Raw genomic sequence first — 20322 nt, forward strand, 5'->3', positions numbered from 1 at the left:
TCCCAAAGCCCCTCTACAGAGTTTTCTGCCGACCAGGTAAAGTAGTGTCAGCCTACCACTCCCCAACAGCATTTCCTCCTCACATAGCTGTCACGCGCCACGGTGGCTTACTGGTTGTGGAGCTCGGCTGCTGACCAGAAAGACGCCGGTTCGATCCAGGCTGCGGCGGTCAAATTTCGATGGAGGAGAAATTCTAGAGGCCAGTGCACTGTGCGCTGTCAGTTCGCGTTAAATAATCCCAGGTGGTTGAAAACCCCTATAATCCAAAAAAATTACAGCTTTCAGGCTTACGGTCTTGAACGGAAGTGCTGCCATTTTGAATTCTTGGGGCGAGTCTGTCTGCGGCTGCGTTACAAAGCTGCGGGTTTCATCTATTGCTTACTGTGCACAAAACAAGGCGGACAGGCTGCTACAGGCCGAGAAACAGTGTAGCAACACTACAATAAAAGGTCTGCTGGAAAGTTCCCGAGGCGTGGATAGGAGGGGATACAAAATGGATGACTACTACTCGCGGAAACGGAAATAAGAACAGGCAGAGCAATATGTGAAAGCGGAAAAAAAGGCAGCAGTGGGCCTCAAGGATAGGCGGTACTTAAAAAAGCATCAGTGTATCACAGAGCGGCTTTATCCAGTCCAAATTCAGTTTCTGGCATGCCCAACTGTTGTCATCACTGGTGCTGCAAGAAGAGCTGAGAGCAGGTGCAACATGAAGGCCACTGCTGGAGCAGCCCCGAAGCAGCACTCACTTGTCATAGATGACTCCGTCCACGCCCTTGCGCTTGAGGCTGGTGATGGTCTCGGCATGGTTGTTGTCTTCGCCCCAGCAGAAGAGGATCAGCCTGTGCTCCTTCACAAAAGTGATGAGACTCGGCTCGCGCAGCAGCTCCTCCGTGTGCACGTTGATGCCCTGCAGCAAGCAGCCACAGCACCCCGGAATGAGGACAGTCGTCAGGGGCCCAACTACGCCCAGGCCAGGACAAAGGCCCCTCTGCCTCCAAAGAGACAACTACTGCCTTCCCCCTCGTATTGGGGCGGTGGCGAAGGGCCACCTTGTGTAGCAAACTGAAGTGGACCTTTATTTGTTTTCTACTCGTTCCCCTCCCTTTTTTGCACTCTGAATCCTGTTGTTTTTTTTTTCTTCATTCAATGCTATTTGTCATATCCTAAGCTACATTACTTTGATTTCTGTGACTTTTTCCGTAATTTCTGCATTTTTCGTTGGCACCACCAATATGCCAGTCTTCTTTTGCTCGCCTCTACAGCTGATAACTTAATTTTGCTTTCACCGTCCCTAAAACGCAAATCTGCTGGAAGGCTCACTATATCCTCTCTGATACCCGGTTGTGTAGCTTTACACTCTACCAAAACATGTCTAATGTTTTCTACACTGCTCCTGCAGGCTATACTGATATCATCTCTCTGTTCACGTATAGTACTTGCTTTTATACTGCCTGGTTCTCAGGGAACCTGGTCTAGCCTCAAATGGAAGGGTACTGCCTCTTCAATTAAAGGGACACTGAGGAGAAATTGAAGTTGGCTTGCATCGACAGAATACCACCTCCTGATTACAAAAACGCCAGTCATACTGACAACAAAGCTCTTGTAACATAGAAAAGAGCAAGAATCAAAATACAGGTATCGCCGCCACAGGCCAAACTCGCAAGTACAAGCGTGGTGACGTCATAGGACAAAACAGTGTGGTTCTAGCAACACTAGAACACGAGAAGCCACGAATCACTGAGGCGCAACCAATGCATGCGCAAATCTGCTTGACGTCGCCAGATGGCGCCACGTACCCGGCAGCTACGCGCGCGCCTGCAGCATCGGGACCAATCAGCGCCTGCTCATCGGCGGTAGGCGGGCTCCCGGTATTCCGCTAACGGTAACAAGGTACACGGTACGCTAAAGGTGTCTATTTGCTTGAACTTCGTTGACGTCTTTGAGAACGGGATCCATCGTAACGCTGGCTAAACGCCGGTGCAAACGCAAACGAAGCGACGGCCGCAATAGCCGATAGATGCCTTTAACATGCGGCCAGCGGTAGCTTTCTTATCGGCTGCTGCTAGGCCGCACTGCTGGCCGTCAGAAATCACGGAGTCTGCGTTACGTCATGTGCACGTCATGTTTCACGTCAATTAGTCCTGTGTCATCATAGGAGAATACCAAGTTTGAATCTGAGCGACGGGAAAAACTTTTTCAATTTCGAATCCAAATTTCTTAGAAATAAATGCATCTTTCGCTGCCGACCAAGTGGCAACAAAGCCATGAAATGCCGAACTATCGCATTTTGCTGTAAAAAAAAATATTAAGAGAGCTCTCCTCACTGTCCCGTTAAGGGGGGACACTGGTCTTAAAACTATTTTCATTATTTCTTAACCAATAATAATGAAATTTCACTATCTTGCCAAGTTGTTTGTGCTGGTTTCAAATATGTCTTTCTTTTTTTCCTAACTTAATTATTATCCAAGTTACATCACATTAATTAGTCATTAATTAGTACCTCACTACGGTAAAAATGGCTAAGCAAAAATTAATTTTTTATGCATGGCTACATAGCCTAATGAATAGAGAATGCAATGTTCAAGGCAGTTTTTTCATTTTACCCATGTGTGTAATTGAATGAAACTTTGAACAACAGCATTGAAAATGTGCTTGTCAAGCATTCAAAAGTTTGCAAAATCATTAATTTTCGAAGCCTGATAAAGGAATTCTGCCTTGAACATTGCAACCCCTGCACCTTAAGCTTCCTTCAGCAAAAAAAATTACATCTCTATCTGCTCTAGAAGCAGAGATATCATTGTCCCAAACCAGCCGGGTGTCAAAAATTTGCAAACTGAGAAAAATGAGAAAAACCCAAATGGGCCAAAATTTATTGAATATCAAGATGATAGCTGCATATTTATATTTCCTGAGGGCTAATAAGCGCCAGGCATGCAGTCTGACTGCTCCTTGTGGGTGGAGTGCCGCTTTTGCAATGCCCATTGCACACTTGCAGAAGAGGGCCGCTGGCACGTAGACTGTCTCCTATCCTTCTCAGCCATCCTGACCCTTATTAGAACTATTTTCTTTATTTATGGACAGATCTGCACCAAATTTTCACTGTTTGTACATTTTCATGTGCTCATTCTAAAACTGCAAAGGGTTTGCTCCTGCAGCAGTAAGTTTTATATTTATCATGGAAAGTATGTCTTTTGTTTGGAGGAAACTTGGTTAATTAACATATGACTGTGTGGAGAAGATTACTATTTACAAATGATCTGGAGTCACCAAGGAGTGCAATAAGGCATAGAAGAGCTTTCTAGGATGACTTGGACGAAAGTTACAGCCGGTCAAACATGACAGAGAAAAAGCTCATTTTGATGACTGAGACAAAAGATTTATTTTCAAAATTTTCCCAAAGAAGCAGTGGTTTAAAGTGAGCCTTATTACACAGCCTGCGCATTTATCTTTCTAGCACAAAAAGAATTATACTAATAGCCCATATAGAACTGGAGATATCACTCCTCCAAAATTCTGAATGTGCCAAAATTGCAGTTTTGAGAAATCTGAGAAAAAAGTTTTTGACATATTTTTGTGGCACCAAAGGTAGCTAGAAATCACTGAAGTTAGTACTGGCTCGTTTCTGATGTGGAAGAACCATTTCTCGTCGTCATAATTGCGCTTGCAACAAAGAAATTGCCGGCATTGTCTGGAGGCTGGAACCCGTGATGAGTGCCTTTGCACTGCGACCTCCCCCAAGTTGCGGCGCGCGATTCTACCGGCGCTGTGATTGGGTTGTGGTGCATTCTGCTGTGGGTACGCTCACCTCAATCTGAAATGCAACACCGTTTTCTTCCGCGCTTGCTGTCTCCCGAAAGCTGTACACCACCCACACGCTTCACTGTTACCGCTTCCCGTAGTCAGGATCAAAAGATAGATGAATTTCACGAACAACAACTACTGTTCAAAGTCACGCTGTGGACATGGTCCCAAAATGGTACGAATTCGAAGCCACGCGGGTGCAATGTGCTGACTCGCGGAGAATATTGGCCCCACCATTGAAGAGGCTCCCTTCCATCTTGGATTTCATTTTGTCTGATCAAGTTTCCGAGCTACCATGCAATTTGAATTAACGAGGTTCTACTATACATATTGTGTGGCAGCTTGGGCATTGGTGGCAAGTACGAATGAAGTCCCAAAAATCAAGCAGTCAGTTGAGGTGCATCCAAAATTTCAGGCGCTCCTCTACATTGGCTTGATGGGCCATGTTGCGGTGCTGCAAAAAAGTCCGAATAACCAAGCATGTTCAAAAAATAAGGGTTCCAAATTTTCGGTCGTTGACTGTATGCAAGTTCCAAAATGTGGGTCTGCTGTATCATGCATCTCAGTAATATACAGGTTCGGAACCGCACCAGATGGAACCGTCCAAGTTCGGAACCGCACCACACTGCATACTGGCACCACCCGACAATGCACTCCTGGTTTTGAGACCAGCACAGTGCGCCATGCACTGGTCTCGACACCAGCAGTACACAGTCAGGTGACGCCCACACGCAGTGTGGTGCAGTTCAGAAATGCAGTGAGGGGGGGGGGGGGGGGGGGGGGGGGTGTATCAGTTACTTCTGGCTCCGATAGTACAGCATTGTACAGGAACTGGATGAATACGAGGATTACAGCTGCTCCGAATAGGCGAAGTCAAGAAAGGGACTCGCCACGTTTCACATGCACAGCATTCTGTAAACATAAACAGAACTGACCCACGCATCAACTTCCCCTTTGGCACAAATGCTCCCGAACAGTGAGCTCGAGATCGCTTCGAGACCCCCAGTTTTCTGGCACTCAAGTTCTCTCTCACACGGTCTCCACACAGCTGTGCCAAACACAATGGGTGGTGCACTGACCAGAATGTGGGTGCACAGGGCAAAGTAGGTGGCCATCTGGATGGTGGAGGTGCGCGTGTCCAGGTACGGTGGGTACTTCTCCGTCTGACCCTGGGTCAGGAACAGCAGCGGGTACTTGTTCTGCTTCAGTCGGATCCTGCACGGGGGATGGGCCACAGTCTTATAACCCTTGCCAACTCCGAGGCTTTTCAGGTCCCGCAATAAACTCCCATAGACATCACGTGACTGCTTGACTTGAAAACTTTTTGTGGCAAAATTTGATTACACATCTCCAAATCTGGCTGGTGGAGACCCACACAAACGGCCGACAGACGGCTGCCTTCATGGCCCCAAAAAAGGTCTTGCCATTAACCATACCATGAACTAACAAGCAAGTTTACGCAGGCGTACCCCTTGCATTGCTGACGCATGTGCTCTAAGCCTGAAGGAGCTCGCAGCAGAGATGTGAGGAGAGTCTGCTTTCCCCGGCAACAATGGCCAGGCAGAGAAGAGAGTGGACATGCTGAGAGTAACAGGCACCCCCCTCCTACACCCACAACGGGTGGCCATGGTGCCTGAGCCACAGTGGGGATGGTGGCACTTGCTGCCATGGTTGTGCATCCTTCTTCTTTCAGCTGCTACACAGAACAATCCTTGCTTGCATCATAGCTAAGCGCTTAGTTTGTGCAATGGAGTTGACGATGGGAGCTAAATGCATAAATTTTTAGAACGTACAATCAGTACTCAGAAAATTTCACAACTTTGCTTATCTCAAAATTTTTCTTCAATATTTATTGGCTGTAGGTAACGAGGATTGTTCGTTCATTAAAAAAAATCTACCTCTGAATCAGCGATATTATGAAATTCCTGAAGGGCTATCAAAACATCAAATTTCTGTTCTGTGCTGCCTTTTTGCAGTCATCTGTAAGACATTAGTATTACATGGATCCCCACATGGTATTTGCCAGTGACCACTAAAGAATTTATGACTGAACTTCTTCTCTCATACTGTTTCGGTTTCAACAGCCGAACAATGGCTACGGCATCAACAATGTTCCAATCAGGTGATGTGAAGCAATGCAAAAGCTGCAACATAATCGCTACTTCTTCATTTGTTGTCATTCCAGGTTTTCAGGTAGGTTGGCTCAATTAAGGGTTTTAGTGAATTAAAGTGACAAAGCAGTGATTACAGAGGAACATTATTTTTTTGTTTCACACAACCTATACTGGCACAGCCATTCTTTGACTGCTGAAACCGAAACCAAAAGAACCACAAGAGCAAAAATGCAGTCATAAATTACTTGGCAGCCATAGGTGAACATCACATGGTGATCTATGTATACATACAGTTGAGCGCTCTTATAACGAACACAACCATCGCACATCGATTGTTTGTTATATCCGGGTGTTTGGTATAAGTAGACTGATCATAATATAGGTTACAACCGCGAGGCAGACTTTCATGGCGAGTTGTCTGTGCGGTATCCGCCAGTAGCAATCTGCCTAGCAGAGTTTTGATGCTGGTTGGGATGTTTTCACACATCTCAATGAACGGGTCTCATTGGCGCCGTGCTTTTAGGCATGGCGCGTCACGCGATGAAAGGTCACTTTTAATTACAGCATATATATCAGCCAGACACGAAATTTGTGCCCGCAAGGGTCAGCCCTTCATAGAAGATCACGTCAAAGCTGCGTGCCAATGCAGTGGCAGTGGCCGGTTTTTGCACCCAGGAAATGTTTCGCACTCTCTTGGTTTCTCTAGCTTGAGCCCGTTTTTGAGGCAAACAAAGTGCAGAGGCAGTTGGTGAGCTTAGCACAGAGAGAGGAAGGGCCTCAATGAGAGGCTCGAAAGAAGCGCTCAAGTCAGCGAGGAGGCGCAACCGCCTATCTGCTGTTGGCCGAGCAGATAAGCACACAGATTGGACCAAGTAGGCGGTCAGGCTCTCTCAGCTTGCAATGGTTAATCTGCCTGCAGTGCATGCAACACAGGCGGCAACTGACGAATGCATCCGAGTGCAGAGTGAGCTGGCCTCTCTTTCCGTAGTTCCATTCACGCACGATAAGATCTCGCTTCTTTACGACCTGCCGTACAAAAAATTCCTGCAGTACCGTGTCTGAAGGAGAAGACGAAAGTACCACTGATAATCCATGAGAGTTTAGCTCCTCCCCTGCCATGAGATTGTTTCCTGGAACAGGCACAGCTGAGTGCCTGGAGGCCGTAGTGACGCTGTGTGCCAGCAGCAAACTTTCATTTTGTGTAACCGGCCCTTTTCAAGGTTTTTGTGCACAAAGTGAGAACATTATCGATGTTCTGTGGGACCACAATGGAGTATCTCGCTGCATGCCAGAGTTCCTGGCGCCTGCATGTTTGCTGTAAGCGAATTTTGTGTCTGCGGACGTTTGCTCCATCTGAGATTCGGTGCCATAGCCATAATGTAAACTGTGACAATCACGTCTTTGTTCGTACTAAGCGAGTGTTCGCTATAAGTGGGGCCGTTAAAAGAGGGCTCGACTGTACTAATGACTTTCGCATCATTGCAAAGAAGCAAACACAGCTTGCACAGCTATCATGAATTCTGCTAAACTTGCAGCACCCGAGGCACCGTGACATGTCAGGCACGAGTGTGCACAGACACGCCCTACCCAGGGCCTACAACTAGCAGCATCCAGAAGCCTACACTGCCATGAACAAACGCTCACTTGTGTCCCTAGGAGGCAATTTCTCAGGTGCACCCTACACAAAAGAGCTTCCTCATTGTCTGGCATACTGATCTCTACGACTGCAGACTACAACAGGTAGGCGTGCCAGGCCGCTTCAAGGGAGGGCCACTCACAACAACTTCCATAAGCAACATTTACCCGGCACAGCCTGTAGTAACAGTGGACTCGCACTCCAGAGGCGACAAAAGAGCAAACTCCCTGCAAAGCAATGCTTTCAATCATAGTAATTGCATTCCAGGTCCAGCCCAAGCAGGGACACCACTCTAAGTCTCAACCCCTGTACAGACTTTGTCAAACATTTAGAGCAAACATTTAGAGCCCACAGGGTTTGGTTCTTGTCCACAGTGCATTATGCACCCCCAGCGTTTCGTGAAAGTGAGACGATGAACTCTCCCCCTCACCCCTCCTAAAGATGCACTCCACAGTCAACAGCCCCAACAAAAGTCTTAAAAAGTTGAAGTGCACCTCGGCACAAACCTTAATGCATGGAACAACAAAGTTCAGAGCCCAGACTGCCCTATTCACCAGCATAAAAGCTGGCACAGAAGCTCAGAGAGCACATCTCCAGTGTTGGCCACAACGTACATGGTGCATATGTCCGGGTGGAAGCAGGACAGGATGATGTAACGCTTGCCACTGTAGTCCAGCAGGGTCCGCAGGATTATGTCCAAGTATTGGTTGAGGTCAAAGTTGAGGTCCATCTCCCACGTTCCATCCTGTGCAGACCACCAGCAGCAGACGGCTTGAAATTACACACTGCTTCACACTGCTACTCCATGTAGCTGAGCGAGGAGTGGTGTCAGCTGCAGCTGCTCAAAGGAGAATGTCGCAACAACACACAACGCAGCAGTGGACTTACGGCAAAGAAAAATACAGTCATGTCCCGTACCTGCGGCCCCTGTTAACTTGGATAACTCGAATTATGAACAGCATTTCTGGGAAAACTCATTCAGACAACAACAAAATGAAATTACACACAGCCCACTGAGGCCCATGTACTTTCGTAGTGCAAATATGGATAGCAATGCGAACAAGACCTCAGCTTTGCTAACAAGATTTCCTTGCATGTAGTATTTTGAGGTCAGCACACAAGCCACAGGAATTGCAAAAGCTCAATTGCTTCAGCAATGGCACCCTGCTTTTTGTGGTTTCGTGCCTTGCGGTCCAATGTGCCCACTTAACGTACCTGCCTCTTTCATATGCTTCGACGTATTACACGAATGCCTGTGAACAAAGCTTTCTCAGCAGTTGCTACTTTGACATGTTCAGCACCTATTGGCCATCTGGATGCAGACATTTACAAGCAGTGGATTGTGAGATGTGAGCACCCGTAGTAGGAGACATGCAGTCCTGTGTCTCATAACCTCTGCGGCGTTTCAAACTGCGCCAAGTTTTGAACACAATGCATAGGATGATGCACATGTAAAGTCGCCAAGATTTTGCCTAAATTAAATTCCACTGCACACAGTCACGCGCAGAAACAGAGCTTAAGCACAGAGTACTTCTCCTGGATTAATGTTTCCTTGTTATTCACAAATCACTATTGTGGACAACTCGCTTCGTGGACAGCGTTGATTGGGAAACCAACGAGCGCGTATTGACTTACTACGCTAGTAAAGCATCCCAAGCTTAACACTTCTGAAATCAGTCTCCCCTCGCCCCACCCTCATTTTGGCAAGACAAAGCGCAATTTTAACAGCGCAAATCATTTTCCATCACCAGGGAGAAAAAAAAAATAGGTACGAAGAAAGAAAATGTGCTCACATTACACCACCAGTATGTACAACTGGTTGATAATAGGTACTTATTAAAATAGAACCGGTGACTGTTTCCCTTTTGCTAAAAAAGAGTGAGAGAATTGGAATGCCATGTGACAGAGTGCACCTCAAGCTGCTCCAGTCCATGCTAGTGGGACTGAACTGGTGGGCACCTCCTGAGCAGGGATCCCTTCTTCTGACTCCAGTGCTACCCACCCGGAACTGCATGGGGCACTTGATCTCAACGTTGAAGCCGACCGCAGGGTCCACTGCCTCCAGCACGTGCTGCAGGGTGGGGAAGGGCTGGTTGTCTTCCCCATCATCCTCGTGGAAGTCGTAGGGGTGGCTCTCGTGCACCGAGGGGGACAGCTTCAGCCGCTGTAGCTGGGCCACCGTCAGGTCCTTGACCGCCAGCTGCAGCTTCTCTTCCTCCTGAAGGGGGGACTTGCGCTGCACACACCCCCCCCCCCCCCACAGGTCAGCCACCCACACCCCACTGGGCAAGGCATGTGGGCAACGTTTCCAGTCAGCAAAGTCTGCTTTCACCGGTCCACTACTCTGGAGCTACTGACAGCCTGCTCTGAAATTACTGCTTTCCAGTAGATCCAGCACACTGATTAAGGCTTCTAGTTTCCCGACATTCTGCAATTCCAGAAAACATTGGAAACTTAAAAATTTTTCACGAAATGGAGCGTTAGCAGCCACCATGCCTTTTTTTTATGTCATTGCAGCTGCAATGTTGCTATGGACATCAGTAGAAACAACAGTATTATGGAAAACATGAATTCTTATCCAATCGGCCATGTAACACAATGTGAGGAGAGAGTTTGAGAACTTGGGAAAAATTTACAAAACATTATTACGATTATAACGCAACCTCAAACTGTTCAGGCCAACCACAGTCGAGACCCCTTCCCCAGATAAACGCAATGGCTCATTGAACCATGGAAGAGCAGATATGTCGACGTTATTCAAGAGGCAGTGCTTCAGACGCACGTGCCCCAGTCAAGTGAAGCCGAGCCTCTGATGCTGTAATTCACGCAGCCTCCCCTGCAGCAGCAGCCGCCATCATCGCCCCGGAGCCACTGCTCGTTGTTTCAAGTGGCCCAGTCCTGTGGCCGTTTGCCCTTTTCTGCCTTCTCTACTCAACTCTTTCGGGGCCTTCTCTTTCTCGACAACTTGCACCCCCTTCTGCTTCGCACTTCCTCGCCATGTGCTTCGCCCCAAGGTCATTAACAAGCTGGCTTCTCCTAGCAGCATTAGGGTACTTACGTCGCAATTTCTCAGCCGCTCCCTCATCTCTTAAGCTTATACTCTATAAAACACTTATACGTCCTAAACTAGAATACGCAGCATCAATATGGGACCCTACACATGATAACCTTGTATATTCCTTGGAACTAGTCCAAAATAATTCCGTTCGCTTCATTCTTTCAAATTACAACCATACGGCAAGCATCACAGCCCTGAAATCTAACGTGTCACTCCCACCGTTACAATCTCGGCGTAAAATTGGTCGCCTAACACTACCGTATTTACTCGCGTAATAGGCGCACTCGCATAATAGGCGCACCCCTAGTTAGGGCGCGAAAAATCAGATTTTTTTATTTCCGCGCATAATAGGCGCACCCCGAACTTGGCACTGTGATCAATACTGTATTTACACGATTGCAAGACGACGCCTCGCCACCCCTCGCTTCCCAATCTTTATTTTAACAAAGTTTTTGCTGAACTGACTACTGGTCCACACTTAGTGCTGCTGCCGTCGCAGCTGCTGCGGACCCACAGCACGTACAACGACATCGCGTAGAACAGCCGCACACAGTTTTCAGGGATGCTCACTTTAAACGTCTGTTTGGAAAGCTGCATTTCCAGCCTGAAACGTTCCCGACTTAGGCCCGCGAAAACCTCGGCGCTTGGAGTCGCGTACGAAAATTTAGGGACGCCTCAGTCACAACTGCCGCACTTCTCGGCCAAGTCGTATTTTCCGACCTGCCGCACGCTTGCCGCGTTCGAGAGCAAACTCCCAGCCGTGTAGCTGTTAAGGTGCTTGCCCGTCGAGCTAAAACATCAACGCTCCACGGCAAAGCCATAAACCACGATAACTATCGCGCTACCGCAAATCCCGGCACTTGACAGCAACAACAACAACAAAAAAAAAACGAGCTGGAGATGCTGATGGCGATATAGATAGCGAAAGCTCACGGCGGAGGAAAACGATGATGATGATGAGCTTGGCCTTGGGCGCCCTCCGTGGGCGGCGTCTGGAAGCTCCTGTGCGCGTGTGTGGCCTCCGCGATCAAGCGCCGTTGCGCGCAGCCGGAGCCGATCGCGGAGGCCTCGGCGCGTGCATTCCGAAAGTTTCGGTGCGGCCCTTACACGGACTTTTTTTTTTAACATTTTCTTCGCGAAAACGGCGTGCGGCCCGTACACGAGTGCGTTTACGCGGTGTGTTCAATTCTGCGAGTCGAAAAATTTCCGGAAATTTTACCCCGCGTAATAGGCGCACCCCGAACTTTGAGCCGGATTTTCTGGAAAAAAAGTGCGCCTATTATGCGAGTAAATACGGTATTTCACAAGCTATATCATCACGTTACGCTTCACGATTATTTCATATCACCCCCAGAATACATTTCACGTCGCATCGATCACCGCCACAAGGTTGGCATCCCAACATGCCACACCAAATCTTCTTTTCAGTCATATCTTCCTCGCACATCTGTGGAATGGAACTGCCTTCCCCCCGATATTGCAGCCATTGAAGACAACAAAACTTTTCACGACGCAATAGCTAACATTGTTTATTCTGAAAGAAGTTGATCATGTGTTATATCTGTTTCTACTGTGTTATGTACATTGATTTTGTTTTTTACGCTTTGTGAATGTTGTTTGTTTTAATCTGGAGAAAATTTATTTTGTACTACCCGTTTTCACTGTATTATATTCATTGTTCTTTATCCTAATTAACCCACTCCCCTCTGTAATGCCTTTGGCCCTGAGGGTACAATAAATAAATAAATAAATAAATAAATAAATAAAAGCCTGTGGTGAGAGTCACTTAGGCTACATTGAAAAGGTCTCGAAAAAAAAAAAAGAAAGAAAGAATTCACACTATATTCATATATTGGTTTTGAATCACGGAATCTCATGAAATTTTTAGTTCTCAATTCATGAAATTTCAGCTCTCAGTTGCCCCGAAAGACGGGGACGAAAAGATCCAATCTTTCGCACTGTTGCTCCTAAGACTATTTGCAGGCACGGCACTATACTTCATCTCACAAGTCGTCTGCAGCACTGTGAAAGGTAGAACTCGCGCATCCAATCAGGGCCAAGGAAGACAACAAACAGTTCCTCAAATATTTGAGCAGTGCTGAGACTATTTTCTTATGCAATTACTGCAGTAACTGAAAACTAGTTCAGGATGCTGTTTTGAAAGCACAACGAGCGTTTCATTCACTGGTGTTAATTTAGCTGAGGTGGTGTGCATGACCACAGCCCTGCAGAGGCCTGCTGCAAAGTGGTGCGTGTCCATTTGTAAACACAGCGTCCACTGAGTCAGCCGAGTCTCCTGCGCACAGCAGCTGGACACTGCAGCTCTTTCCTTCCCAGGGATGGAGCCACTAGTCACGGTTGAGGGGTGTGGAGAAACAAGTTTTGCAGTGCACACCATTCTGACTGGCTCAGATCACCGAACCTTCACAGTGCTGCAAACGACTTGCGAGATGGAGTAAGGCTACACTATATATACACACTTCAGTTTAGAAAACGTACAATGAAATCCGGGGCTCAACGGAAACCTGTCTGGTTGGGAATGTTACCGGCGGGAAAAGTGCCAAGCGTCAGCCAATCTCGCTAAAACAAAAGACGTTTCAGCCCCGCTACGGGGGCCCCCGCAGTGGGGCCGCAATGTCTAACCTTAACAGGACTGGTCCGTGCTCGACACTATCCCACCATGAAAACGTGGCACTGCTTGCAGCCCCTAACAAAACAGCACTGCGCTGTTGCGTGGGGCAGATGACGCGCACCTTCTTCATGCAGATGCAGATGTGGTAGTCGTGGTAAATGACGGGCACCTTGTCCTTGGAGAGCTGCACATCCAGTTCCACCATGTCTGCCCCCTGGATGGGTGGGGGGGGAAGGCTGCACTCATTCACTTGCAATAAGGACAACTCAAAGAAGCGGTTCATGACAATATACTTAACAACACTGTGATGAACCTTCAACGGCACAAAGGGAGCTTAAGCCATTTAAATTTAACAACAATTATAGTAACACTTAACAGCAAGCACATATGAATACTTAATAAGAATGTTGGCAGTGCAGCTCGCCAGAGTACCCAAGCATGAGCCTCGAGCCACACCTTTTTTGTCTTTTGGCACTGCCCATAAATGCGGCCAGTGGCAACTATCTCAACTATAACTTATTACAAACTGCTAGCCCTCTTTCAGAGGCTGTTGGGTGTTGCAGGCTTTTGGGCATAAAGATAGTGAAAACTTGGGACAAGAACGCAAGGTAAAAATTATGGGGCTTAATGTCCCAAAGCGACACATGGGCTACGAGGTATGTTGTAGTGGAGGGCTCCGAATTAATTTAAACCACCTGGGGTTCTTTATTGTGTGCCAAAAATGGCATTGTACATGGGCGTTTTTGTACTTCACCTCCATTGAAATACGGCCACGGTGACCGGAATCGAAGCCCCGGCATCAGCAGCCAAACGCCAAAGCCACTGAGCCACCAAGGCGGGTCAAAAACACAAGGTACGCATCAGGGGTGGTATTCTGTGGGTGTGACCTTCTTAGAAATGTCTAATTCAATCCGCTTCGATTGGCTTGAGCCTCAGAAGCTACGGCCTCGAGCCAATCAATACAGACTAAAGTAGACGTGCGTAGGAAGGCGACACCTGCAGAATGCTTCCCCAGCTGTTATACACCTTGTATAACTTGCAATCTTGCTTTTATGTACTACGCATTCTTCCTTCTTACTGTTTCCTTCAATTTTCTACTGCCAATGTGATTGTTCACAGCACTCCTGCTAAAGCCCCAAAAGGATTTGTAGGAGTTGCAAAGTATTTAAAATAAATAAAAATAAATAAAATTGTTTTCAGAAAACACCCGCAAAAAAGCTGCCACAACCGTTTGATAACATATATTCGTGTGCACCAGAAAAAACGTATGCCTACAGTACATTAAGGAAAGACGTGCACAAGGCCTGAAAAATCCCTACACAAGACTCGGGGTCATCCTGTGGGTTCCCAATGGAGCCTTAGAGGTCACGGGTGCCCAAGAGTGTTTATAAACCACTACGCATTTCGCTGTCAGCACTGCACAGTCCACAGGAGCTGCATTTCAAGTGCCCCCTGTACGAAACAGAGCGATGAGCTTGCTTTCCACACACACATTCTGAAACATCACACCAAGAATGCGGATGGCTCACATGTTTGGCTGCATAGTTGAAAGAAGCCACCGTGTTCTCCAGGACATTTTCAACCCTGCATATGACAAAGAAACAACCGCCTTGAAGCATACGTCAGAACACAGTGGTTAAAACGTGGCCCCCCAAACTCAGGAAGCAGGTTGCCTAGAAAAAAAAAAGCAAACCTATACAGCTTCGGCTGGTATACCAAGACAACAAGACAAGTACTTCTTTCCTGGGACTGCAGATAAGTCTTCTGGCTTTATGATTGAATGGGGAGTAACGTTCAAAAGCGATTCAAGCCATGAGAGACGCCGTAGTGGAGGGCTCAGGGTAACTTCGACCACCTGGGGTTCTTTAATGTGCACTGACATCGTACAGTGCACGGACCTCTAGCATTCCACCTCCATTGAAATTCGGCCGCCGCAGCCGGGATGGAACCCATGTATTTCGGGTCAGCAGCCGAGCCCCATAACCACTGAGCAACCACAGCGGCAGATTACATGACACCGTTTTTACAGCAAGTGTGATCGTCGATAATGAGAAGTGAGCACTTTTTTTACACTTTCTTGCAATAATATTCAGAAATCAATTCAACAGAGTCAAGTCTAGGGTGATCATGTTCACGCTGCCACAAGTCTAGCTTTTCCTTACACCAATGCAATGTTCCCAATGTCAGTGCTTTGATGCAAGACACACATTGCGACCTGAATGCTTGTAGCCTTTCATTTAAGTGGCATGGTAAACATCAGAATAAACTCTGAGCGAATCAGAATGCACAATAGGACATTGAAATAGGCAACATTACACTGCAGTCGTTTGACCAATAAGTGTTGGCTCTGCCTGCCACTAACACTACAGACGCTTCCAGGTAAAATCTTTCCCCGTCTGTTTTCATGGAGCCCGTAGTGCCAATGACGGTGCAGCACGGAACTTTTACTTTTATTTCTTTCTCGGGGAGTCCAACCTAATATATGTAACTGGCATGGGCCACATTTCATTGGAGTACAGATAAATAATTTTGTGCTGCAAAGCAAATACAAATTAACAAAAATTGCAATTCAAATACAATATTTTCAACTAGCTAGAAAAGAATACAGGTAGCTTTAGAAAAGAATACAGATGACTTTTTCAAAAAACACAGCCATGAGAAGAAACAATTATTGCACACAAATTTTATTTTACTCATACCAATTTATTAGACTAGAAGATCTGTATTATGGTTAATACAACCCTTGTTAATATGGATGACTTGGATTATGGACAATTTTGCTGGGGACTAAACTTTTTAAACGAATTTATGCCTCCTTAATATGGAGAGTTGCTCAGACAACGCACACGGTGAAAATGCACAGAGCCCATTGGGGCCCATGCATTTCGGTCAAGCTAATATGGACAGCGATCAGAACCAAATCTCAACTACCGCAACACGGTGTTTGCTTTCCTGCACCTTGAAAGCAGGACAGCAGCGCAAGGCAGTGCGAAAATGCAAATGCCTCAGTGGCGGCCCCTTTTTTTCTTGTGCTTTCATTTTTAACAGTGCCAAGGTGCCCATCTGACATTCCTTACAGTTTGCCGCATTTCATGAATTGATGTGAAGAATGTGAAGCCGCTTTCGACAGCTGCCAGCAGTTAAGTACGGATACATAGTAGCAGTTCATGGGATGCGAGGAAACGCAGTACAAGATATGCCACCACAACATGCTATGATACAGGTGATGCGTCATTAGGGGCTTCAAAATGCACCGCAATATTTAAAAGGTAATGGTGACCAGAACAACGCACTTCGAACTCCCAAGGTTTTGGTCTAATTTCCACTTCACTGACTACCACTTTGCACAAAAGCAGAACTTAACTTTGCAAAGTTTTTATTTCAAATCTTTTTTCATGATTCATAACTATGGACAACTCGCTTTATGGACAGTTTTGCTCAGGAGCCGAAGTGTCCATATTAACGGGACACGACTGTATTCCAGTTTGACTTAATGCTTACATGACAAAGGAGCCTACTGATTGTTGCAGTGGACCCTTCCAAGCCGTTGTTGTCATGTAATGCATGACTATTGTCATGAATCACATATTGAAGGGCAGGTGGATACCTCCTTCTTGCTGACAGTAAGTAGCTCAAAGTGAAACGAACAAAGAGCAGCAGCAATGGCAATGGGACCATCCACACCTGCTCCTTGATGAAGCGCCGGCTGCAAAATGCTGCCCAAAAAGCAGCATTCTCAATGAGACATAGCATGCTTAGCCTTTACACATCAGTTTCACCACACTGCACCAGCCCAATAAAAATGGTGTTGCAAACCAAAAGTGCGAAAATTAAACTATATAAGCTTTTTGAGAGACAGCTGTGCGAGCTAGTTCTCAGACCTTTGTTTCTCATCCACCCTTTTCTCGTCTCTTGTGGCTTTAAATACACAATTTCTATGATCTAACCGACTAGGCCTGTGCGAATAATGGTATTCTGGTTCAAAGCACATACAATCACCGACCGATTTTTCTAACTCAGCAGGAACCGAAAAATGGTCTGAATAATCGAACAGTTTGAAAAATCCGTGAACTTAAAAAAAAAAAAAATAACTTTTCTGCGTAAAACCGGCTTTCAAAATCGCGAAAATCGCCGCTCCCCATGTTCCGCCTACAAGCAATAATATTAGCCTCTGTCTGAGTCATAGCCGTGCTTTCGTCATGTCCGCGCCCTATCACATCATGATAACAGATGGTGCGACACGCCACAGTTATGCCACGAATAAATGCATGTGCTGCGCGAAGCAAGAACAGTCAGTTTGCATCGGGCAATGATGCTTGCAAAGACCGAGAGGTAACCCATGGGCAACCCACGGGAAGACGCGAACGGAAGCGAGCGCCTCCGAATGCAGTCCCCCCTCCCCACCTCTGCCGTGTTTGCTGCCCCGCACCGCGGGGGGCGTCGTCCAAGCTGCAGCAGACGCTGCAGCTGCCCCACTGTCCCGTTTTCAATGCAATTGCGCGCTCTTTGTAGGCAATCTCGATGGCAACAGAGAGCATCCCATTACCTCTAATGGCAACAGTGGAGAACAAATAGCCAAGCCTGTCCAAGCCAGTCCGATTTCGCTCGCCGATTCCGTTTAAATCCAAGATGGCGCCTTTCACGGTAGCAGGGAACAGGTTGGTTGCGACAGCGATGCCCGCTCATGTGTACATTAGACCGGAATAACGAACTTTCAGTTGAAAAATGACCTCCACAATATTGTTGGCATCTATTGAAGTCCGAAAATTCGAACTTTTAGACTCGACAAAGTCCGAATTACCGGCCATGAAAATGTACACATTCCTATGAGGTGCGCGACGGTTCCTCAGTGAAGTCCGAAATATCGCGCTAGTCCGAATTCTTGGAGTCCGAAAAATCAGTAGGCTACTGTATTAGTTTTCTCTGATTAATTACAAAACGAGTACTTCAAGTACTTCTGGCACATAAAAAGGCTGAACGGTAAAATAGGCATTTTCACTTTCATGTATATAACACATGATGTCATTACATGAAAAAAACTAAGAGTGCATTGTCACACTCGCTGAAGCTGCATAGACTTTCTGCAAAAATGGCCACTGGAAATTGGGGGAGTTCACCTACATGTCGAGCCGGTGTAAGCATGGGGCGTGGGATGGCCACAACTGTGATTGCATCGTTGCGCAGCTGTTGTCTTTAAGCGGCGACCCCACGGCGCCTGTGCGCCCAGCAATGCCCCACTTGAGGCCTCAGAAAGGGACACGGCATGTGCTAGCTCCCTCTCATCCCAAAGGAAGTCCAGGGAGATGCGCGTCCTCCAATGAAACCACATGAAGCAAGTATTCCAGAAATGTAATTCACCTGGGATGAATACCTCCGAGATTTCGAATACCAAACGCTCGGATCAAACGGCAAATCAAACACTTCCATATTCGACCAAATATTCAGTTACCAAATATTTGCACAGGCCTATAGTCGACGAATACCATGAAGCATGTCAGCCGACACAGCAAAAACAGTGCAGAACTGCACACATGCTCCAGCTTGGCCCATTCAGCCTCTCCTCTGGAAGCCCTCTTTTCCCCCGAGTGTCTCTTATCATGACAATCTAAAATGATGAAAAGCACTGGAACCTGTTCGTTTCGTTCCCAATGGCCATCAACACCCAATGATCCCAATGACCGGCCCCCAATGGCCATCAACACATTGTTTCAAAGCAAAGGCCTAACACGACTGTGCATGCACTTTGGCAGCATGCTGGTAGCCGGCGCTATGAGCAAAGAACTGACTGACATGGCAAGCACAAGACGCTAGGAACTAAGCCAGCAAGCCTCGTTTAAAGACATATTGTTTGGCCAAGAGTATGGGTAAACACAAAAATTTGTACCTTTCAAATGATCGGAACATTTGAATACCCTGAATAGTAAAAGTGTGGTGCAAGCTGGATTGCTATTCAAAATTTCCAATATTCACACACAACTGTGTTTATGTTCACTTCAATACTCCCACCAAATACTTGCCCACTGTAACTACCAATTGACTACACTGCTTGAGACTGTACAACTGCTTCCTGAAAACTTGCGGCTACTATAAAGGGTTACGGCTGCAATCCTGAACCTCAACTGTTGCTGTCCTTCCCAGTGCTCAAAAGTTGCTTTCAGAAATAGCCTCGCACCCCTGCAATCAGGCCTCCCACAGTGTTTCTACGAAAGGTGCTTCGGTTCCCTTCGCTGTCTATGGCGCAGATACACTGCAGTGACATTTCCCCCCCCCCCAACGGTAGGGGGGCCACCTGTGCTGCACTCACTTGTCCGTCCGGCGTGCATTGCCTGAGCCCCGGTGCCCCACATCCAGTCCCCGGTTGGTTTTCTTCCAGAACTTGGAGTAAGTCTCGTGGCAGTAGCACGGGTAGCCAGCCAGTGGCCTCACGATCAGGTACGAGACTGCACGACAAAGAAAAAAATCTCAGGGAGAGATCCGTGCGAGGAATGCTCCAGTGTGGAAAGCAGACTGGCTCCCGTTGCATAACTCACGTCACTCATCGCATACGTGTAGGCCGCTCTCCTTAGCGAGGCGCCTTTCTTCCTTTTATTGCAGAAGGCAATGACAGAAACACGTGAAGAGTTCCCTCAGACGCTGGCTGCTACAATGCACCACACAATATGAAACATCACCAGTGAACACTGCACCTGGGCGGCAAGCCTTTTCTGCTCAAGGCAGCACAGGACACAAGTTCAGAAGTGGGAGCCACAACTTTCTGCACCTAATGCTTCTTTCGAACCACCTCTTTCACATCTTACCATCTTTCCACTGCAGAGAGCAAACACAAACTCCCACTATGTGTTTGTACAACCGAACTGCGAACTTCCTGCTCATTCGAAAGGCACTGAAACTTTGTCAAGTTACAGAAATGTCACAGCAGGCCAAAGCGGTTCACCTCATTTCTAAGCATGTGCAACAAAACTGGAGTTACTGTCATTTTCTAGGGCCACGCTGCTCCCATAGAGGCCCATGCATCAAAAATCTTGGTTTTCTTGCCGCAATTTAAAACACTGGCAACTGCAATGACATCAAAACAGAAGGA

The 20322-nt window shown here is 47.0% G+C and overlaps 1 protein-coding gene across 4 annotated transcripts in view; it reads right to left on the reverse strand.

Moving 5' to 3' along the window:
* LOC149357005 (glycerophosphocholine phosphodiesterase GPCPD1-like) overlaps window positions 1–20322 on the reverse strand; it is an 84473-nt gene that overhangs the window by 10951 nt on the left and 53200 nt on the right. For 3 of the 4 annotated variants that reach the window (XM_089584402.1, XM_089584404.1, XM_089584403.1), the window contains 7 exons: window positions 19546–19681; window positions 14771–14825; window positions 13363–13455; window positions 9554–9787; window positions 8166–8296; window positions 4881–5016; window positions 747–907 (listed from right to left, as the gene is read on the reverse strand). In XM_089584402.1, the coding sequence (XP_089440528.1) occupies window positions 747–907; window positions 4881–5016; window positions 8166–8296; window positions 9554–9787; window positions 13363–13455; window positions 14771–14825; window positions 19546–19681 (946 nt within the window). Of the gene's footprint in view, window positions 1–746; window positions 908–4880; window positions 5017–8165; window positions 8297–9464; window positions 9788–13362; window positions 13456–14770; window positions 14826–19545; window positions 19682–20322 lie in introns of those variants that run through there. The other variant, XR_016291763.1, reaches the window with a different exon arrangement.

Source organism: Amblyomma mixtum, chromosome 3 (assembly GCF_055824585.1).
Source record: "Amblyomma mixtum isolate Tamu chromosome 3, ASM5582458v1, whole genome shotgun sequence".
Taxonomy (NCBI): domain Eukaryota; kingdom Metazoa; phylum Arthropoda; class Arachnida; order Ixodida; family Ixodidae; genus Amblyomma; species Amblyomma mixtum.